General features: G+C 37.1%; 5 protein-coding genes across 6 annotated transcripts; 4 read left to right on the top strand and 1 right to left on the bottom strand.

Annotated features, from left to right (window-relative positions):
• The first annotated feature begins 155 nt into the window (after positions 1-155).
• bnip4 (BCL2 interacting protein 4) lies at positions 156-2410 on the top strand. The gene is made up of 5 exons (XM_043263860.1): positions 156-365; positions 702-849; positions 937-1003; positions 1579-1808; positions 1891-2410. Exons 1-5 carry the CDS (start codon positions 323-325, stop codon positions 1934-1936), a joined length of 534 nt encoding a protein of 177 aa, XP_043119795.1. The 5' UTR covers positions 156-322; the 3' UTR covers positions 1937-2410.
• Positions 2411-3301: 891 nt separating this feature from the next.
• ebf3b (EBF transcription factor 3b) lies at positions 3302-8939 on the top strand. Its single transcript, XM_043262157.1, has 16 exons — positions 3302-3670; positions 3850-4006; positions 4102-4165; positions 4259-4314; positions 4567-4640; positions 4801-4869; positions 5238-5319; positions 5524-5641; positions 5886-6019; positions 6316-6442; positions 6624-6712; positions 6847-6912; positions 7014-7167; positions 7242-7514; positions 7920-7999; positions 8121-8939. Exons 1-15 carry the CDS (start codon positions 3594-3596, stop codon positions 7958-7960), a joined length of 1581 nt encoding a protein of 526 aa, XP_043118092.1. The 5' UTR covers positions 3302-3593; the 3' UTR covers positions 7961-7999; positions 8121-8939.
• Positions 8940-8966: 27 nt separating this feature from the next.
• On the top strand, positions 8967-13147 carry mgmt (O-6-methylguanine-DNA methyltransferase). The gene is made up of 5 exons (XM_043262158.1): positions 8967-9086; positions 9329-9465; positions 12046-12182; positions 12257-12396; positions 12485-13147. Exons 1-5 carry the CDS (start codon positions 9024-9026, stop codon positions 12638-12640), a joined length of 633 nt encoding a protein of 210 aa, XP_043118093.1. The 5' UTR covers positions 8967-9023; the 3' UTR covers positions 12641-13147.
• Positions 13148-16261: 3114 nt separating this feature from the next.
• gnrh3 (gonadotropin-releasing hormone 3) lies at positions 16262-17753 on the bottom strand. 2 transcript variants are annotated; one of them, XM_043263359.1, is made up of 4 exons: positions 17380-17753; positions 16717-16855; positions 16493-16567; positions 16262-16399 (listed from the first exon to the last, which is right to left on the bottom strand). In XM_043263359.1, the coding sequence occupies exons 2-4, from the start codon at positions 16852-16854 to the stop codon at positions 16328-16330; spliced, it is 285 nt and encodes a 94-aa protein (XP_043119294.1). In that variant the 5' UTR covers position 16855; positions 17380-17753; the 3' UTR covers positions 16262-16327. The 2 variants fall into 2 exon arrangements, with proteins under 2 accessions (XP_043119294.1, XP_043119292.1); XM_043263357.1 differs by having other exon boundaries at positions 16717-17753.
• A 752-nt stretch (positions 17754-18505) lies between these two features.
• On the top strand, positions 18506-23176 carry ecd (ecdysoneless homolog (Drosophila)). The gene is made up of 13 exons (XM_043263180.1): positions 18506-18658; positions 18795-19025; positions 19113-19318; positions 19827-20005; positions 20085-20277; positions 20401-20529; positions 20679-20804; positions 20953-21038; positions 21303-21409; positions 21599-21794; positions 21881-21948; positions 22141-22334; positions 22421-23176. The coding sequence occupies exons 2-13, from the start codon at positions 18815-18817 to the stop codon at positions 22628-22630; spliced, it is 1905 nt and encodes a 634-aa protein (XP_043119115.1). The 5' UTR covers positions 18506-18658; positions 18795-18814; the 3' UTR covers positions 22631-23176.
• The last annotated feature ends 5 nt before the right edge of the window (positions 23177-23181 follow it).

Below are 23181 nucleotides of genomic sequence, written 5' to 3'. Positions count from 1 at the left end.
TATATTTCACTATAATTTATTGTATGTTTTTTTATTTCCTAAAACAACAACAACAAAGCACATTCTAGTGCAGCGTGTTCGCGCCAGGGTTCTAGACCTACGTAGGTTGAGAGGATTGGTCTACGGACTGACCAATAAGAGCTCGATGTCTGTCTGTAAACAAAAGATTTCGTCAGTGTTTTCCAGGAGCGCAACACTGACCCGTATGTTTCTCAGGTCGAGCGTCCTTTAGTTTTTTTTTTCTTTTGTTCACAAACAAACAAAGTGTGGGAACACACTACATTTTCAAAATTACATTTATCTCAAATTCCAAGGAACAGCGATGTCAGCGCAAAAACTTATCAAACAGGAAGAAAGTCTTCACGGTGAGTTACACAATCTGCTCGATTAAACCAACATCGTCAACTAACGAGCGTTAATACTAACAATAAATACTTTTACCCCGTACACGCTGTTTTCTTTTTATAAATCTCTATAAAGCAGAACTTTGTGTTAAAATCTGCCAAGTCAGCAACTTGTTTGCTAAAACAAACACTTGTTCTGTTTTTGATGGAAATATGGTCTAACACTCCTTTCTGGTGTAGTAAAGTATTTGTGGTTTGTAAAGCTCTATCTGAAAAACCTAATCAATCATTCACTACTACGTGCAAACTGCTTTCAATTATAATTTTTTTCTATTCTCATGTACCTTTATCCGCCAGACTCATGGGTAGAGCTCCACTTTGATTCATGCAGTGAACACAGTGAGGGCACACCAGCCATGTCTGATATCACAGACCTGGAAAAAATGCTTCTGGAAGCACAACGGGAATCCAGCAGTAGTTCACGGACAAGTTCTCACTGTAGCAGGTGTGTATAAACTACATGCACGTCTTTTACAAGGGTGTGTATTATAATTCCAATCACATTGGCTGTGGTGATTTCGTTTCCTCCTAGTCCTCAACGTGTCCAGACACCTCCACTCATCAGTGCAGCCTCCTTTAACATACACGCCATTGCACAGGTAAAAAAAAAAAGTTATTCTTGCATAGGTTTGCATTTATTAAAATATAAACACACTTCAACAAAATTCATAGGCAAGAACAATGGGTTTAAGTGGTATATAATATTGCACTAAAACAGTTTAGATGTGGATGAGTTTGATTCTTTATTAGAATGCATTTGAACATCACTTAACACTTTGTGAAGCAAAAAACAGCATGTTTATATAACATTGCTTCTTACCAGTCCTAGTGCTTTATCCACAATATTTAAATGCCTTCTCAAGTGAAACGTTGCTTTGTCTGATCAGGAAAAGCATATGCACAATTCAAGTACAATTTAAAGTGAAAACGTTCAAACTGTACTTGAATTGCAACAGAATGCCTTAAAGTGGCTTATATTTGTTTCTAACAAACACACGGCATTTCGCTTCACCTTACGTTATCTGATGGATTGGAGTCGCGCACCCACTTAAGACAAAGGACGGGTGATCGAGTTATGTAATGCTGAATTTCTGTAACTCTCAACAAACTCGACCTCTTCTTCGATTACAGAAATAGCAGATTTTGTTTTGAGGCTTTGCTCTTTGTGTCGCAGGGGGAAGTTGTAGCAGAAAGTAAACAGGAAGCTGAGGCTGTCGCAAGGATCTGTGACTGGTCCAGCCGACCGGAGAATGTACCACCAACGGCATTTGTTATTAAACGGCCAAAACGGAACAGAATGTGCGGCAAAAACGCAGACAAAAATGACAAGGAAATTAACACAAACTTGCTGAAGTTACTGCTACCCTCTCTAGTTCTGACACACATCCTTATGCTTGGGTTGGGGTGAGACATTTTTCATTTATGAAGTCTGACTTGGTTTGTCACTCCTTTGTTAACAGGGTCTCTTTTTAATCTCTCTCTGCAGGATCTGCATTGGACGACGTCTTTCCACTCAGTGCTCTGTTATCTGAGTCATAGCGCATGAATATGTGTGTGTGTCAGTGTCTCCAGAAAGAACCTGACAGCCTGGAAGCCTTTAGTTTTTCTCCAGGAGAAATGCAGGGCTATGTAAGAGGATGCTGTGAAAATATGATGAGAGATGGAAACACTCTGGTTCTCCTGTGGGGAATTTGGCACAGATTTAAAAAAAAAAAGATTAATCCGGTTCTGTATGTGTATCAGATTAGATTAACCTGAAAATATGCCTAATAGATTTCATCTCTTTTTTTTTTTTGCTTGGAACTAAAATGTTTGCTACTTTAAATACTTGAGCGTAAAGATCACTTTACTGACCAGGTCACATTGTAGTCCTTCAGACCACCAACATTTTTAATCATTATTTTTAAAAAATGTTTGACAGAAATTTCAGAGGCATATACATACGTGTTCTGTCATTTATTATAACGTAACATGCTATGGAAAACCAATAAAGCCTTTTACTGAAATTGTTGTCTTGAAATTAATTTTCTTGCTGAAAAAATAAATACTTTAAAATTTTTCCCAGCAGGTGGCGGTGTGGGACTTTCTGCTTGTTTTTCGGTTGAAGTCGACACCTCATAACCAAAGATTATACCCTTTTAATGGATATCCGTGCAGTGCTATCTTAAATACACAACTAAACATGCTTAGAGAAAAAATTCTGCTGTATGATAAACGAGCACGGTTAAGACGTATATTAATAATCAAATTGCATATACAGAATGAATTGTGACGGCACGGACTTAAAAATGGCCCGTTAGAGCTACAGCAACATTTGACAAAATAATTTTAAATAAATTATAATTGTGGAATATTGTTTGGATTTGTCCATGTCTTGATTTTCTTATTTTTTTATTGTCTTTTTCACTTATGCATATATTGTCTAATTTGTGCACGCGATCATGTTATCGAGCAGGGGTTTTTTTGGAGGTTGAAAAGGAGAGAAATAGTGTAAGGCTTTGTGAGCGCTTGATGATTTGACATTGTGAACAGCAGGAGGTTTCATTAATGCCTTGTGTGAAGATTTTATAAGAAACCTTCAGGCAGTTATTTCGCACATGCAAAATATTCCCCGTTCAGCATTAAAAAAGAACCTGCGATGTTATGTTCGAAAGTGTTTCAAAAAGAAGGAAATTGTAAATGATAATTTGTATTATTACTTGACTAATTGCGTGTTGAAATTTATTCACTGTAATGTTATTTATAGGCCTATTATATATATATATATATATATATATATATATATATATATATATATATATATATATATATATATATATATATATATATAGCTTACACTATGTCAAAGGGTTATTTGAAAATCTTCAGTAAGACAAATAATAATAAATGTAAAAATAATCACCCATGGCCATCAGCAGCCAGCAGGTTCTTAATGAAGTATGAAAGGACTTGATGTCATTCCGCGTCATCTTGGTGGGGGGATGATGCTCCATCTTATAAAGTTCTTCCAGCTTGACTCTGATTGTTTTACGTGCCCGTGAGTCACAGCCACGCCCATATACAACACAATATTACACCTAACCAACTATTTTCGCGCGGTTTGTTAGACTGCGGTTCTGGCGGAGAAGGAACTTTTTCTTGTCAGCTGTTCTCTCGGGTTCCTGTGGACTGAGAGGCAGCGCGGGAGCCATGAAGCAGGAGGTCAGGACCGCTCCGGGGTCAGCTCGTCCCTGGCTCCACTCTGAGGCGAACCTCTCTGCTCAGAGGTAAACGGATGGAGGGAGAACGTTCAAATTGGGAAGTTTAAGCGTGTGTTAGAGGGTAAAATGCAATTATGAATGTATTTTTATTTGTTTATTTTTTTTTTTTATCACAGCAAGCTGGCATTTAAGCATTTTGAAAAATGATTTGAGCCTAAATAATTCGCTTTTTTTCTTTCCGGCAGAGGTGTTGGTCTTGCCCGGGTGTATTTTGAGAAGCAGCCACCTGCCAACCTGCGCAAGTCAAACTTCTTTCACTTTGTGCTGGCTTTATATGATAGTCAGGGTCAGTCTGTGGAGATAGAGCGCACTGCGTTTGTGGACTTTGTTGAAAAGGAGAAGGTGAGGTGGTATGTATGAAACAATGAATTTGGAAATTAGAGATGATGAAGCCATGCAAAGCAAAGCTTATTTGTTTATTCATTCCTTTGATTCAGGAGCCAGTAAGTGAAAAAACAAACAATGGAATCCATTACAAACTCCAGTTACTGTACAATAATGGTGAGTACTGTATAAAGTGTGGACTGCTTTAGAAAGTTCTACCTGGAAGTTGTTCAGTACTAATGCTTTGTCATTACTTTTTCTGTGTTTTAGGAGTCAGAACAGAGCAAGATCTATACATCCGTTTGATAGACTCTGTGACCAAACAGGTAAAACACTTTAATATTAATTTCAAAAATATGCTATGTGTATTAGCATTAGAAGATCACTTCAGTGACAACAAAATGAAATGAAAATAATACCTCTTAAGTGATAAAGTGATTTTTTTTTTCACTGAAATACACATAAATACTGACCTATATATATATATATATATATATATATATATATATATATATATATATATATATATATATATATATATATATATATATATTTTTTTTCTTCTATGACTCTTTCAGGCAATTGTGTTCGAAGGTCAAGATAAAAACCCTGAAATGTGTCGTGTTCTTCTCACTCATGAGATAATGTGCAGGTAACACACTTAACTCATGCAAACATTTATACAATAGTTGTACAAATTAGTATTTATTTGCTGTAATTATAATTTGCTACTTTACTTTTTCGTTTTTATTTATTTATTTTTACAGTTGATGCAGTGATAATTGTGTTAATCTATATGCGTGAATTTTCAGCCGTTGTTGTGATAAGAAAAGTTGTGGAAACAGGAATGAAACACCATCAGACCCCATCATTATTGATCGGTAAGACAATCAGTTGCTTTCTGTAAGATTATAAATGAATAAATGAGACTCGTTATAGTACTTGCATATCATCGCTCTTTTGATAATTTTGATTGTTTCCATTGTCCTCAGTTATAAGTCTCTTTGGATAGAAGAGTCTGCTAAATGTTAATGAATAAAGAAATCTATGCGCTCTACTATGTTTAAGTACAAAAGAAGACAAGGAAAACTTTATTGCTATTATTAGCAAAGATATTATTTAAATAAACTGGTACTGGTCTTCTTTAAAGCAGATTGTACTCTTTCATCTCTCCAATTGTCGGTTTCATTTTCTCAGTGACTGCACAAATACCTTCATATCTTTGCATGATTTTTTATGTATTGCATAGGTTCTTCCTGAAATTTTTTCTTAAATGTAATCAAAATTGCCTGAAAAATGCAGGGAACCCACGAGACACTCGTCGTTTCCAGGTACACACACAATGTCTGATAATGTGTCTGATAATGGATCTGTTTATTCAGCATGTAATATTAAATGAAAAGACTGTCCCTTACAGCACTGAATTACATTTTAGAAATTAAATATATATGTAACTATAAATGTAGCCTACACTGTTACTTTTGTGTCATCCCAACATTTTCTGACTAAAATTTTAACTATCCTATGCTTTGCAGGTGCTGGTCTCTACCACAGTCTTTGTAAAGGGCCACATTCTAGCCATTTCGGATAATATATTTGTGCATAACAATTCAAAGCATGGCAGAAGACCAAGAAGATTCGAGATGATTGATGGTACAGTCATTTCAAACACGCTTCTAATAATTCCATAATGATTTAATTCAAAATCAAACGCACACAACTAACTATACAGTTCAAATCAGTGTAGTTACTGACAGTTTGTTCATATGATAATGTGCGTGCAAATATGCAGTCGAAGAAGGGAGTTCTTTTAGCTTGAATTTGCTGTAGTTTTTGTAGGCCTATATCTGAAGTGCAATAGTCATTGTATTGAGCTAATATTCGTGTGTTCATTTAGCTGAGATCCCCTGCATCAAAGCCATCAGTCCGAGTGAAGGTTGGACATCAGGTGGAGCCTCAGTGATTGTTATTGGAGATCGGTTCTTTGATGGTCTACAAGTGGTTTTTGGGACAGTGGTGGTCTGGAGTGAGGTGTGTAATCTCAATATCTGTTTCCTGAATGACTATAAATACTTCTTTGTTCAATTTTTAGCTTCCTTGTATCACGTCTTCATTTTTTGGACATCCTTCACCACAGAGTTCCCACATAGCTTTGCAAATTGTGTGCAAAACATTGTTGCTGGTATATATGACTTCTGTGAATTTGATTCAAATTTAGTGATATGCGTGATGTACTCTCTCCACAGAAAGAGATCTGTATGTGATGGTGAAGTTAATGTGGATTTCTGCTTCCTGAGAGGGTGATGGTTTCTTCCTATGTTTTGTAGGTGATTACACCGAATGCGATTCGTGTGCAGACTCCACCTCGCCACATTCCTGGGGTTGTAGAAGTTACACTGTTTTACAAATCCAAGCAGTTCTGTAGGGGACCTCCAGGACGCTTTATTTACACTGGTAAGAATTACAAAGTATGAAGTGTTTACAGTAACCATGTAGTTTTTTAAGAATACCTGAAAAGCAGAACATTTATTTTTTTCCACTTATGTAATGCCTTTTTAGAAGCTCAGACAATGTAATTTGTTAATTTCTGGCTGGTACATTACAGTTTAACTTTGGAAAGTGTTTCACTTTTAAGCTTTAAATGAGCCAACCATTGACTATGGGTTCCAGCGGCTGCAGAAAGTGCTTCCTCATCATCCAGGTGATGTGGAAAGACTACCAAAAGTGAGTTGATTTCATCCAAGTTCAGTCATACAATAGCATGTCTAATAAATCTGACTGTCCAAACATGGAATTTGGTCTGCGCTCAATTCTCGTTTCAAAATACAATTACATAAAAATAGATTTTTGATTGACAGGAAGTCTTACTGAAGAGGGCAGCTGATCTCTTAGAGATGTTTTATGGAATGCCTCACAACAACCAGGTCAACATAACATTTACTCGGGCTTGCTATCCTCATTTGCTGCTGAAATCCAGAACGGGAAATGATGTAATTTCTGTGGATTTATATGTGTCTGATAACAGGAAATGTTTCTGAAGCGTGCGTCTGATATAGCAGAGGTACTCCACGCCATCCCGCGAAACCCATCCCACACAAATTCACCCGGAATGATGGGTGTTAACTCCTTTGACGCACAGTTACCCGTAACCACAGAAATTTCACCAGATGTAGAACGAGGTATGTTGTATAAATGCATTTGCGTATGGTACGTATCCACCACAACAGCGTAATAATAGATGAATGTCTCTTAGTGTCTCTTTCAGTGGGTTTCAGTCGGAGTTCAAACAGTGGCTTTATTGCAGGCAGCGCATCACAGCAGTCTGAATTCAACAATACCAATACATGCATGAACACACACACACATTCACACTCTCACTCTAACATCCCAAGACACACACAGTCAAACACACACTCGTCAATAGCTGGGAACACACAAACACACGCACGCACTTCTGTGTCAAACTTCTCTGTGGCCACACAGCCATTCGTAGACGGTCCCACAGCGGACACTCAACAATACATCGGTAAGAACAAAGCATTCTTGGAGAAATATTTTTGGTTTTTTTTCCAAAAAGTCACGATTAAAAGTTTTTTTTACAGTTGAATTATGAATTTAGCTAAATTCTAATTAATTTTGATAGCATTTCCTCACATTCAAATACTGAATGCTGCACAACCCAGAATTTAATTAGCATTTATAATTAACCCAATTATACTTGCAAAAAAAAAAAAAATGTTAATGTGATTTTCTGTTATTAAAATCATTATTTTTCGACATAATTATACATCAAGATATTATCCAACTGAATCATGGTCAAATTGCATAATGATCGTAATCAATTATTAACACTAATCCTAAAGACAAATTTATAATCATATTTTATAGATGTTTATTTTAAACCTTCCTTTTATTTTATGCATGTCTGTAGTGAAACAAAAAAGTGCATTTGCTCCAGTTCTGAAGCTGTAGTCCTCAACAGCACAAGCTTCAGGTGTCCCCATCTGCACGGTAATGACACATGACATGCACTTGTTTACACACAAGCTCCTCTCGTCTGCTCTTCTGTGACAGTACTGTACTGAGTGTGCAAATTCAACAGACTCGTGTCTATTCTGTTTGTCTTTTACAGCCTTACATGGACTAATGACACCAGCCACACTCTCACATGGACATCTTTGTAGTTAGGGAATAGCAATGTCTGTCTTGCATTTTGAAGATTCTCTCAGTACAGGCAATACAAAAACAATAAAAAGTATGTTATCATATCATATTTGTTTGGTGATAAAGCAACTTTTTTGTTAAATGTCTAAAATATGCACCTCTCTGTTATTAGTGCATTTATGGTTAAATATAAATATTAAATAACTATGTGTGTCATCTTTTCTGAGTTCTGATTGGCTACTCCATGCATTTACTCTATTTTTCTAACAAGGATTTACTTTAGCCCAGGTTATACACGGACTGTATCTTCATGTCTCATTAAATTATGTGGAGAATTGCTCTTATGGCAGGGGAGGCAGCTCTATTTGTGTGTTATAAGATACTTCACTGAATTCTCATATTAGCTCTCTTTCAAACGATCAAGTTTTACTACAAGGAGGCATCAAAAATAAAACCAAATGCTGAACATGAAGTGTGTCTCTAAATCTGAGCGCATGAGTGAGTCCTCCCTGTGTATGAGAGAGGAGGCTGCGCAGTCACCTATACACAGAAAACCCCTTCCCAACAGTGCCAATGTGTGATTTTTCTTTTGTTCAGAGTTGTATTTATGAAATAGAGTACAAAATTAGGAGCTATTCTCTTAATGAATGTGTGAATTAATGTATTAATAAAGTATATTACAATTTTTCTGCTATCAAGATTTGCTCGACCTAAATCAGTCAACATGAAATATGTTATAATAATACGCCGCTTGCAGAAGGGCAGCGTGGGAGCGAAATTGTCCAATCACGGAGCTGAGCGCAAATAATCTGTTCTCTGATTGGTCGGTTGTCCTTACATCATTTACCAAGCAGGAAGAGAATTAAACAACATGCTCAGGCATGTTCCGAAGAAATTAAAAAAGTCCCTGGCGTCCATTATTCCTTGCCACCATGTATGTAATATCTGTTATTTTTCAGTTTGTTAATACGCTCACAATTGCAATAAAATGAATAGGATCCTGTATTAACTGTCGGTGTTAATTTTCCTTGTGCGTAAAAAAGTATTTTTTGAGCGTTCATGTGCGGGTCTATGACGTGTTACGGCTTGCGTGCGAGTTTTTTCTGTCACACGTGACTTCAGTATATATTGCATGCGTTAACAGCTTTTTGATAGCGCTTTGCTTGCTGTGTGCAGTTTGTGATGTCTGACAGCGCTTCTTGTGTTCTGCGGGATGTGACTCTCTGCTCGCCAGTAGGAGACATCCTGCTGAGCGGCTGCGAGAAGGGAGTTCATACCATTAATATCAAACTGGGAACAAACAAAGAGGAAAGGTAACTCGCGCAAACATGACACAAACTGTCACGCATTATTAGCCAGTCATGTCGTGTAATCCACACTGTCGCCGTGATTTCGTAAAGTGAGACATGTTCCGGGATCAACATTATTGTCCAAAATGTAGACCTTCCTCTATCCCTATAATATCTCAAATAAAACGAGAGTGGAATCACAAGGGTGTAGAAGCATCTAACTAAAATTGACTGTATTGGTATTGATGAATTCAGGCTAAAATTGACATTTCTTATAGATTTATCCCTCAGTTCTGATTAGATGACCGGGATGTTCTAGTATCAACCATGGGTGCGTTTCCCAAAACAATCATTAGCCAACTATGGTCAAAAGTTCACTTCCACTCTTTTGGCAAGGACAGAACTTGTTACCATAGTTTGAATGGGTAGGATGGACCGCAGTTTCACTATATGTGCAGCAATTTCTAGTGATTATTAACTTGTGCATAGATAGATCATGCCTCCATGCCAGATAATTAAGATCCAGCCCCAGACGTTAGATCCCATCAGAAAATCTAAGTTTTGTCTGGTAACAGAACAGCTTGTCTGCAAAATAGTCTAATACCCAAAACCATGTTAACGGGAGGCCTTGTCTGGTACCCAAAATACACAAAACTCTGTTAACAGTCATCTATCGACCAAGAAGTTGACTGAGACAAAAGCCAGTGAACCGCTGAAGCAAGAGACGGAAGTGATGATGATATTTATTGAATAGTCTTTGTTGCGCATGTTTCAATGCTCAGACTTTTGAAGAACACTAGTTCAACAAGTATTGTTATACCAAAACTGCTTTAAAACATCATCTTATGTTTTGGTTTCCATAAACATTCATTTGTATCTCTTATTCATGAAGACAAACCGTTCTGGAAACTAGACAGTCAAAAGACTAAACAATAATGAAAAATATATATTGTAATTTACAATATAATGTTATGTAATTGACTAATATATTACACCTGACTAAACCATTATTAAATCAGTGAGTATATAAATGCTATAATAATAAATATAATAAATATAAAATATTGTAAATAATTATATGATTAAATGGAATAATACAAATAGTTAAATAATAAATTATTATAATTTAATAAATGAGTGAATAAGTATATAGTGAATGCATATCTGCGCTGTGTTGTCATAGGAACATCCCAGTGGAAGATAATGAGGAAATTACATCTCCTTTTGCTCCCTTTGCCAAGAGTGTTCCAAACAACTACATAATGACACACATGTGCTCTACTCTACATGTGCAGACTCAAGTCTGCATTAACAAGGGGATAAGGATGATCACTTTGATTTGGAAAATGACCATAAACCGTATGATACACTATACGCATATAGTTACACTCCTAAATGGCATGGTTTAAGCACAGTATGGCTGTTTAATAGATATGTAGGTATTATGTTTAGCTCTAGTCCAGTTGCTGTGAGTTCTACTGGACATAATAGCTTATTTATTTATGTTTTGCTTTAAGACATCCCTCAGTATTTTTTTGCTTTTTAAAAAACTGCTGTGATTTCCTCAACTCTCTATTGGCCACTCCATGCCACGCTTTACCCCCGCATTTCTCAGTTCTTATGGAAGTCTATGGGAGTGTCGTAACTCTGTTTCTCAACGGCTCTAGTGTCAACAAGGATGCTGATCCACAAGCATGTTGGACTTAGTGAAAGACGTTTATTGATGGAGTTGTGTGGATTGTTATGATGAATTTATCAGTTGTTTAAACTCTCTTCCGATGGCACCCATTCACTGCAGAGGATCCACGGTGAGCAAGTGACGTAAACCTTAAAGAAACACTTCACTTCACTCCCCTAGAGATGATAAATTTAGTTTTACTGTTTTGGAATCTATTCAGACGATCTCCTAGTCTAGCGATAGTACTTTTAGCATAGCTTAGCATAGATCATTGAATCCAATTAGACCAGTAGCATCGCGTTCAAAAATGAGTTTAAATATTTTTCCAGCTTAAAACTTGACTCTTCTTTAGTTATATTGTGTACTAAGGCCGACGGAAAATGAAAAGATTTTCTAGGCCGAAATGATTAGGAACTATACTACCATTCCGGTGCATTTAGCAGGGAAGTTTGCTGCTGCTGTATCACGGCTGGAAAATAGTCCCCAGCTTGCAAGAGACGCTCACTGTGGAAGCAGAGTCTGGCTGTTTTCACATGCTGCAAGATGTGACTGTGCCTGCTACACTCACGGTACGGCTAATTTCTAATCACATCGGCCTAAAAAATCACAACTTTATATTTTCCGCCGGTACGATATAAATACAGAAGAATCGAGTTTTAAATAGTAAAGATATCTAAACTCATTTTTGAACACGATGCTACTGGTCTGATTGGATCTAATAATCGATGCTAAGCTATGCTAAAAGTGCTATCGGCGGAGCTGGAGATTGGCAATTGGATTGAATAGATTGCAAAACAGTAAAACTCTTGTGGCGCTATTTCCAAATAAAGTGGAGTGTTCCTTTTTAATTTTTAATTAATCTGTCCTGATGAACAAATGAATACAGTGCTTTTTCAACAAATTTTTCTTTAATGTGTATCTTGTAGTGTGCGCCCTGTTGGAAAGTCAGAAATGAGCCCTGAGTTGCAGTGCTGTGTCGACTGGCTTCAGTGCTACTTCATGAGACCCGAATCCCTCAGCGCTCTTCCTTTGCCTGCCTTGCACCATCCGCTAATGCAGAGCGGTTAGACACGCGCACACACACTACTCCACTATATCTGTAGTTCATTTCAAGTAAAATCATTTTCTCTTTCTCAGACTCTTTTAAAGCACATGTGCTGAGGACTCTGTTTAAGGAAGTGGGACTTGGTAGAACAGTCTCTTACAAGCAGCTTGCCGAAATGATTGGCAATCCAAAAGCTGTGAGAGCAGTGGGTTCAGCCATGAAGAATAACCCGGTGAGTTTGTTGCAATGATCATGACAGATTGATGTACCTTGAGGTTTTTTTTTTATTTGATGCAGCCTTTTATCTTTTGATCTTATAGGTTCCCTTGATAGTGCCGTGTCACCGGGTGCTGCGTAGTACAGGGGACAGTGGCTCATATATGGGAGGAAAGGGAGATGATATTAAAGTTTGGTTGCTTACTCATGAGAAAAAAGCATTGGATATCACTGCATCAAAGAGTGAAAAATCCATCTGATGGACCCTAAAAACACTTCACGCTCTTTCTCAGTTTCTTCACAAAGATTTCGTTAATTCCATTTTTTGATTTCTGGTTGACGGGGCAAATTATATTCCGATTTAGCATATAGACCCTTTGCTGCTATCTATATATCCTCTATAGTTAGTATAGAGTAGTAAAGAATATATTGGAAATGTGTTTTTGAGAGCAGCTGGTTTGATGTTCTGGTTGTCAGTGTTTCATTGACATTGTTCATTTAACATACGTTTGTTGTTTAATCCAAAGGATTATGAAAGAAAAAGATGCAAGATGCTTTTTACTAAGATGCAAAGGTAGTATTTTTGCAGCAAATTATTTTGTATTCTGTATCTCATTTATACAAGACGTGTTTTAAGATAATAAACAGCTCTGTAAAGCAAGTTAAATTGTTTAATTAAATTAAATGTTTTTAATGTTGGCTCAATGGTTAATAGAATTTAAAAAAAATAGAAAATACATAATTCTAAATATTTTTAAAGGAAGTCTGTTATGCTCGCCAAATAAATAATTTAAATATTCAAAATACATTAAAATAAAAGAGAGTTTATTATTATTATTGCTCCATTATTTTTTTTAAATAAAGATCATAAAATAGAACCCACATTATATTGAGTGTATTTAAATGATTGATTTTAATAGAAGTCATTTATTGTGTACATAAATGTTTTTTAATTTCTTCCTCTAATTCACCTCTCTAACCTAACCGAACCATTAATCCTGTCCCTAAACTTGACTTGCAAAAAAATGACTTGCAATACAACATGAATATAAGTACATTGTATCATTCACTATTACGTAAATACAAAGTAGTATTTCACCTTCATTATTTCAAGCTTTTGACCATTGTTACTCCATAATATGTCTAATATAATGCAAATGTAGTTATACTAACTCAAAATTTAGAGAATCACCACTTAGCTGCCATACAAACACTTCCGCTTTCAGTATGTAGCTCCTCTGGATGTGAGACAGACAGTCGTGATCTCTTTTAATGGGAGGATGAAGGAGGGGCGTCCCTGGGGAGATCTCCACAGTCAGTGGTGTGATACTGCTTTATATTGTGTTTGATCACATGTGACATACGCTGCTTCCACTGCCTCGGGCTGTGCTGATCTCTCACTAAGCCTTCACATACGGCTTCATGCCACCTTACAAAAGAGCAATTTGTGGCTGACAGAATAAAACAGTTGGATCTTGCTCAGTGAACTCAAACCCTCCCTGCAATTTCAAATCATTTAATGGAGTGTGGGGGCTGCTATCATTACAGCCTTGTATCTATTTCCTGTGACACTTTACACAAAAAGGACTAGAATCTAAAAAGCTTTCATTTTCTTATTCCTTTTTAGTAGATGATAAAAATAGGCTGTTTTCTACTCAATAATATTTGTAAATTACCAAATCTATTTTGGTTTTGTTACCAAAAACCTGAATAATGTATAACTTAACTGCAATAAATTAAAATAATATATAAAATATGTTAATAATATAAATAGAATATTTATAATATTTAATAATATTTTTAAGAAGTTTGGATTTTTGGAGTAAATGAATTTTTGTTATTTTCCATAAAAATCTCATCTGTTTAATTAACTTAGATGCTTTAAAACCAGTGCTATTTTATTTCAAGTAGATCAAGTTGAACTAAATAAAAAAATAATGTTGCTAAAAATAAAATATGTTTGCTTTTATTACTTTAAAAGTAACAACTTTTTTTTGTTTGGCTAATAGCTTAATAATTTGGTTTAGTTAATAGCCATGTCCACAGCAACTTACAAGAAATGTTTCATATTACTAAAAAAAAAATAGCAATCCACAGTTTCAAACATCCTCTATAATAGTATAAATGGGAAAGACATTTTATAGTGTATTATTTTTTTCCTACAAATAGGCCCTTCTGTGGTAGAGGTTGAATTGAGCACCATTTTCACGCTATATTAATCTCTATAATGTTTTTAAAACTAAAATAGGTTCACTAGTAGATATCAAGGATCGAGAAAATGTAGTGCTTTTATTGCACGGTTTGCTGCAGAATTTTTTTTTTGCCGTAATAGCATTCAGAACGAACAGTTTGAAACTTAACAGGAAGCAATGTTGGGTGATGTTCTTTTGAGATGTCAGCAGATGGGAGACTAATCTGCTGTGGGTAAGACAACATAACAAAATTAAAAGTAAAATTGAACATTTAAATCATATTATACTCCTGAACAAAGGGTGTGATCCGGGGGGAGTATCCATGTAATTAGTCTACTGTAAATCATGTCAGAGTAAGACGTGATCAAACTTTTAGTGGTTCAGAATGATAATAAAACTACGCCTTAAAAGTAAAGACTTTCTTTTGATGGACAGAATGATGGTGACTTACAATATTATCCCTGTGCTGCATTAGTCTCATGCTGCCCTTATAATCTTCAAAGCTTGTAATGTGTCAGAACAAACCGTGGGTTGTGGGTTACTTAAAGAAACTGTACTGATTTTGCTAACCGCTAACCCTCACCTTTGAGCCTTTCCGAGGAGATTTGAAGTTTGTGTCTGTCACAGGTGAACGCGTCATGCTGTGCGCGTAGATCCTGCATTAAGCTTCATGTTCAGAGGTGATAATGTCTAAGCACTTAAATATGATTAATGTGTCACACCATCCAGGATCTCACCTCACAGATTTACCTTTGACACTCGCGTTTCACTGATAATATCACAGAACGGTGTGGAGCTGAGCAATGTCATCAGTATGAGAGGTGTAAAGCCGTCTCAATCAAAATCCTAATATAGAAGAACTGTTGGAAAAGGTACATTTTCAGCCGCCGATAGCGTGGCCATCTGCTCAGTCTTAATAAGATATATTGGCACATTTTTAGTGAACCTTACATGTATTCGGTTTACTGACAGCACATGCTGGTTAGGTTTTGAGCTGCTCCTTAGTTGTTACGAGCTTGTTTAAGCTGGTCCTGAGCAGGATCTAGTTGCTAAGGACTAGCATGTGTCCAGCTAAAACCAGAGCGACCCGCTATAGACCAACCAAGTTTAAACCAGCTACCATGCTTTAAAACATGCTCATTATGCTGTTTTTTTTTTTTTTTTGTTAAACTCGATGTAAGTTAAGCAAAATATTTTAAGCTGACTTTAAATAATTCGACGTTACACTTTAATTTTAAGTTTATGTCTTATTCAAACCACAAATATTACGAAAACGCAGTTTTAATCAAATTATTTAGTGCTTTGAAAACGCTAAAATCTTAAAGGCTAACAAATGCGATAAGCTTAGCCTACAGATCATCTTTGTAAATACTTAGTTATTAACTACAGCACGTTTCGCAACTTTTTCGTGAGGTCACTGTAGCCATATTCAGATGCAACAGCGCCACCACGTGGAAGAAAAGATTGGATGCGTAACGTTATCCTATTGTCTGTATTGAGGGGGAAAGGCATTCGGGTATTTGATCGGTTTGTGCAATTTTGCTTCATCTCTGAACACATTTAATAATAATTATAAACAAATTAGGCATACTTGGTATTAACCGTATAGGCGATGTGCCTCAAATGCAGTACGTTTATTAAAACCATACGAGGAGGATGTTCCAGTAGGACTCCAAAAATACATGCTGCTCACGTGGAACAAAACTTAAATTTATTCTCATTGGCTCCGAGGGTTTATCTTCATGCTTTGTGATTTTACACTCTTCCTCGTCTGTTGGGAAATCTCTGTTCTTTCAGAGGCAAACCTTCAGCGTCCACCTCATTCACCTGTAGTTATAATAGAAGGACATCACTGATCAGTTGCGCACTGGTAAATGAAGCTGCGGATGCTTTATAGCGAGAAAGAAGTTATGCTCTTACTATGTGTATCGGTGAAAGCCGCTCTATTGGAGAATCTGCAGGAATGGACAGTACTGCATCGCCAGCATCCATCATCTAATGGAGTAAAATTTTTACTTAACGTTAGTACTCACGCATCTCGGTACTTTCAATATTTTCATGCCACCCAGTGTTACTTAAAAGGACTAAAGTGGACATGCGTAGACATGGAATCTAACCAAATGAGAACAAGAAGGTAACCTCACCCTAAATGTTGCCTCCACTTCACCAAGGCTTCTCTTTCCACCAGGAAGCCAACCATATGACCAGTGCTGGCAAAGATTGACCTCCAACACGCACATCAGCATTAACAACTGGACCAGCAACCTTCCGTTCCACTCCATGCTAAAACTCAAGCATAAACATTTCATATACGCAACATTGCATCATATAATAAATGCTTTTGGTGGATTGTTTAGTTAGTAAGTTAGTTAATAGTATCTCCCAGTTCAGAATAGAAAAAATGCTATGTTTAATTATTTGGTTCTATAAATATATTCAAACTAAATTATTAAGTCACACCTGTCTAAGGCAAAACTAAATGTACAGCATTATTATACTCATCCTTATTTTTCAACAGTTTATGCAACAGAAACCATACAAAGAAGTTGTATAATTTCTCTAAGCAATGTAAATGTTTAATAAAAAGAGGTTGATTGAACTTTTAAGGGGTTAAAGCAGTGGATAAATGTTATTGTAATGGCTTCATAAAAATAATGGTTAGCTAAGACTTATATTACAAATATAAATTTAGAGTCACTCGAATGCTTTCTTTTTTAAGTTTAAAGTCTAAATTAGAACTACAGAATCACAATCTGCATAGATATTCTTAAAACAATACAACATTTTGAGAGTAAAGGGTCTCTTACCTGCTGTCTTTGTTCTAGATGAAGTGTGTTGTTCATGGTCTCTTTTATACAGCTCTTCTAAAATAAAATAGTACTGCTCTATCGTCATCGGGAGACTTGCGAACACAGGTGCAGGTTTCTCTCTAATGCATGCACTAATGCACACCTGGGGCTGCTTTTCTAAGACCAGGCGACCCAGCTAATGGACTTGTTTAAACCCTGAGATGAATTAAATAATGTGCTTAAATGGTTTAAACAGCCACATCAACACACAGGGGAACAGATGAACTGAAGACATAATGGATGTGTCAAACAAAGACTGAGTCATCTGACTGCCAATCAAGTATATGCTAGGGTCTATTGTTAAATAGACATACATAAAATTATGTTTCATAACTAACGAGCTGTTACATTTGATAATTGTTTTCTCAAAACCTTTTATGTTTGTTTGAGGCTTTGATATATAATATTTCCATAGCTATTAATCTGAAAGTTACTGACTAAGCAACCAGACAACCAAAGAAGCAGGCCGATCTCTTCTAATGTGGGCTTATCTGTATTTTTCTGTATCATTATTCTATAAGGTATTAATTGTATTTGTATATAATCTTCGATCCGAAGTTTTGGGTTTAGGGTTTTCTCATGGTCTCTTGCGCTTACTAAGTCTGCATTTATTATGAAAATGCAGTAAAAACAGCATTGTGAAATATGAATATAAATATGAATATGAAATATGAATATATTTTAAAGTAAAGCAAAGCAGAATTTCAGCAGTCATTACTTTAGTTATAAGTGTGACACAATCCTTCAGAAATCGTTCTAATGTGCTGATCTTGAAAACAGCTGTGCCGCTTAAAATTTTTGTGGATGTGATATATATTTTCAGAAATATTTGATGACTGTATAGTTCAAAAGAACAGCGTTTATTTAACTTTACAAATGTATTTTCCATCACGTTTGACCAATTGAATGCATCTCTTATTAATAAAAGTATTTTTTATTGCTCTTCAGCGGTGTGTTTCCATATCATTTCAGCATTTTCCCTATAGTTATTGTGTTTTATAATAATACATTTTATATAAATTGTATCTTTTATAAAACTGTAATATGTATAGCTCATCGTCAAATAGCTCAAAATGACCCTTATTTTGAAGAGAGGACTTGCATGCTTAACTACGACACTTCCGGGGCGTTTAAGGAAAATACCGCGAGCTTAAGCTCCAAAACATGTTAAGGTGTCCACATGACCGACATTATCACGCGTTTTCTGATCAAGCGATCGCTAAATAAAACCCGACAGGTAATTTCTAGACTGTTATCTGACTTAACACATTTCACATAATTCTGCATAATTTCCACAATGTAATTAAGTTACAGCGCTCGATAAGCACGTTTCAGGAATCTCTAGTGACATGACCTGTGCTGCTCCCTTCCAGCTTTCAGGTTATAATGAGCCATGAATATGGATTTTTTAAAAAGACCTTCTATCCCTGAAGACGCTGTCCAGTATCAGCTTTTTCTGGTTCACCCTGACCAATCAGACGCAGAAGCCAATGAAAGATCCCTCCAGGAGATCCTGCGAAACATCGTCGCTGAGATCGCCCCTCTTCTGGTGCAGTACATCTGGCAACATCAAGCCTTCAACCTAAGATACCACCCCGAGAAAGGTATCCGTATCTGCATCGGTTTTGCAGTTCTAGAGAGTGTACATGTGACAGAAGTTACCAAAAACTATCTTCTTTTTCACTCCATAGGAGATGTGCCTGCGCACCTGGGCGGCGTTACCCAGTTCGGTGATAATGTGGAGGACGAATGGTTCATCGTTTACCTGCTCAAACACATCACACGCACTTTTAGTGATGTAGCCGCTGTTCTCTACGATAACGATGGACAGTTTATCCTGATTGAAGCAGCCGAACACCTGCCAAAGTGGCTGGACCCTGACAGCAGTGAAAACAGGGTTAGTACTGGAAATATGTAATACCGTATTATTATCATATAGCAATACCGTGGTACTCCTTCAAGTGTAAGTATGGCAATCTTTTTGAAATAGCAGCTATCTGATTTGTCTCATATCTTTCGCTGTGATGTGAAACCGTTAGTTGAACTCGAGTAACATCCAATATTCAAATTATTTAGTTTAAAAGCGTTTGAAGAAGCTGTGAAGAAAAAAACGGTATGACTCCAGTATTATGTAAAATGGTCATTGCATTAAGAAACCGTCTCTGTCATTAAGCAGTGTTATTGATGCTTCAGTTTTCTGAAATATTGAGATGATATATTACACTTTAATCACAATTTTGAATTCCATACCTCTACAAAGTAATAAGGAGATCTTATACTGTTAGTACCATGCTATAGTGAATTCAATGCCAGCATTGATATCTCCACAGTTTTTGGATGTTATCATCCATATATACAGTTTCCATTGGCTGTTCACTCTTTCTTTCTGTTGTTGTCTTTCTCAGGTGTTCCTGTACCATGGTGAGCTTCATATATTACCCAGGTGCACGCGTGCTGGAGAGGTTGGCTGGCCCAGAGACTCGGTGCCTGCCGTGGGTCAGGCTCTAGAGGTGCTGCGTTCACACGCTGAGAGCTGTTTAGCCAAACCACCCATACGCTCCGCTCTAGCCAGGAGGCTGAACGGGTGAGAATGATCATATTGTTTCTATTTCAGTTCTGTAGGTTTGTTTCAGGCTGTACTTATGGTTTGTATACGTGTGCAGTTATCCAGATAAAATCCAGCAGAATTTCCACCGCGCTCACTGTTACGTGCCCGCGGGCATTGCCGCGGTGTTGTCTCGGAGACCTGACCTTATAGCCCCCGCTGTGTCTGCTTTCTACCTGCGCGACCCTGTTGACCTCCAGGCCTGTCGAACTTTCCACGCATTTCCTTCAGACACTAGAGTTATGACATCAGTAAGAAAAAGCATTTAGTACCAATCAAATGCGATTTTTAACATGCATTAACGAATCCCGGAAATGCAGGTTTTGGAAACTCTTCAAGTAACCGTGAAACTGTTCCCTCCCCCTTTTCTGTAGGTAAAGTTTACTCGCTGCTTGTACGCACAGCTGCAGCAACAGAGTTTTGTTCCGGATCGGAGGAGCGGCTTCACGCTTCCCGCCCGCTCTCATCCCCAACACAGAGCTCACGAGCTTGGAATGAAACTGGTGAGTTTGTCATGTGTTATCTTGTCCTCCGGTCACATATAGAGAAAGCTGACTGTTACAATGCAGAGATGAAGTATTTTAACAGTGGATTTTATTAATATGCTTACAAATGTGATTTCATACGTATTTATTTTCTGTTCATGTCTAAGGCCCATGGCTTTGAAATCCTTTGCTCTAAGAGTGGACAGTCTTCATCAGAGAAAGAGGCTCCAGTCAGCAGTAACCCACTATGGAGAGGCTTTGTAGATAGTCTCAAAAAGAACGGCTACTTTAAGGTAGGAAAGAGTTTCTGTGGTCACAGTACAAACGAAGCAGATGATGCAAAAATTCCTTGGCCCGAGATAAACTTTTAAAATAAAACATAGACGTCTCTTTCATTTTGTATGCCTGTGTGCTCTTGCTTATGTATTTTTGTAAACCCAGAGTGAACTAGAAGGATCCATTCGATACAAAGACCTAATGACATCAGCAGAGAGTTTCTTCAGACAGTCTATAACCAGCACTCACCGGTGAGAATGAAGTTTATTTTACTTTTTCTGTGTGTAAATGTACTAGTATGTATATGTATATATAATAATTAGACATTACTTTAGCTCCAAATTCGCATACGAGAATGATTTCTGCAGGTTCATTTGACAGAACATTTATGTTGAATTTTAATTATATTTCTGCATTTACTATAGTTTTTTTTTATATAAAAGAAACCCAATCTTGCTGAGCATAAATGACTTTTCAACAGTATTGTGTCTAATGCTTCTCTTCTCCTTTTCAAGCCCTGACATTCAGAATCCTGGTCAAGAGGTGCTAAAAGTCTTGGAGGAAGCCTCTTACAGTTTGGAAGAGCTAAAAAATCAAGAGGCACATCTACCAGCAGAGGACAGTATGTACCATTCTATCTCTTATTGTTTTCTCAGTGCTTTGCACCTATTGGCATCAAATATCAAGTTTTTGTGTTACATAATTATTACACAGTTTTTGTTGAAAGTGAATGTAGACTGTCAATTGAGCACAAAAATGGTTTCTGTCGTCTTGGAATCAATAGTGTTGTCCTCTCAATCGCCCCCTGTAGGTGATTCGTGGTTAGACATCTCACCTCAGGAGCTGGAGAGGCTTCTTGAGGAGAGGGGAGGTCGAGCGGTGAGCAATGCCTCTCACAAGACGGCACAACCTGAGGAGGAAGCTGGCTACAGTCTCATAGCTGTAACAAAAGGCATGAAGAGCTTCATCAATGCCATGTCCTCTCATGAAGGAGCTGAAATACCCAGGTAATGGTATTCCATTTAAATTGTCATCACTTCAGTTACTAGTCACAGTGATAGTTTATGTCTTTTTTTTTCCTATTGTGTTTCAGATCTTTTCTAGCTGAGCCCTTCAGTTTTGATCCAGATGCAGTAACCAGCGCACTTGATAGACTGCTGGGTGAGTGTGATTTTCAGAGAAAGACATGATCAATCCCACTTTTTGGGGAGGGAAAATAAATAAACAGAAAAATAACATTATGGTATTAATAGTGTAATGATAGAATTAACTAGCAAATGCAAAATACATTGGTTAACTGCTAATGTGCACTACTCAAAAAACACTAATAATCTGCATTTATCTCTTTAACAGGAAGTAAGGATGATGAGTTAGACTCTGATGATTTTGAGGATGATGATGATGATGATGATGATGAAGTGCAGAACGTCGAGTCTCAGGAGCAGGCAGGTGCCGAGGCGCTGGACAATCTGAGGAAATACATGGATGAAATGGACCAGGAACTGCAAAGCACAAATATTGGCAAAAGCTTTACACAGAACAACAGAGTGAGTCAGCCAAAGATGTTGTTTATCCTGTGCACGTAACCTTTTGGACACTTTTATTGATTTATTTATTTTTACATTTCCTCTAGGCCAGTAATCAAGCAGCTGCATCTAAAAGCTCATCAGCCGCCTCAATGTCAGATCTTGTTGAGGAAGAAATCCAGCCGCTTGATGTGGACCTCAACCTGGTTTCAAATTTACTGGAGTCTCTCTCTTCTCAGGCTGGCCTTGCTGGGCCTGCTTCTAACCTACTGCAGAGTCTGGGCATCCACATCCCACCTGACACAGATCAGTCCTGATAAGTCAAAGTAAGGTTGAAAAACCAACTCGCAGAGACTTATCACGCACTTATCGCTCACTCAGTGTTCCTTCACCTAGTACACATCAGCTGTTCCTCTATCAGGTGGCTATATTTATGGTCTTCTGCCCCACACCCATTACTGAACTGTGAATTATTACATCCTAACGTTGGCATTTCCTTCAACAGAGCACTTCCCTTAAAAAAAAAACTTAGAGAGAATGTATCCTCTTAGATGTTGCTCTCCTTTAAATGTTACAGTACTATATCTTTTTGAATAAAGATAATATTTTCTGAGATGTTCCATTAATCCCGACTACATAATTTGAGATTCGTCAAACCAATAAGTATGCACTACAACAGAAAATATTCACAGCTGTCTATCATAGAAAAGGAATGGCGATATTTCGCTGTGCTTATCTGCGCTGACATTGCTGATAAACTAAACAAATTGCATGCTCGTGTAACATTAACCAAGTCTTTACAGATAAATCAATCATGCCTGATTAGAAGCAAAGCCTCAGTGCTCTGATGCTGAACCTTTTTAACCTC

This window comes from Puntigrus tetrazona, chromosome 17 (genome assembly GCF_018831695.1).
Source record: "Puntigrus tetrazona isolate hp1 chromosome 17, ASM1883169v1, whole genome shotgun sequence".
Taxonomy (NCBI): Eukaryota; Metazoa; Chordata; class Actinopteri; order Cypriniformes; family Cyprinidae; genus Puntigrus; species Puntigrus tetrazona.
This window is presented reverse-complemented; position numbering and strand designations above follow the sequence as displayed.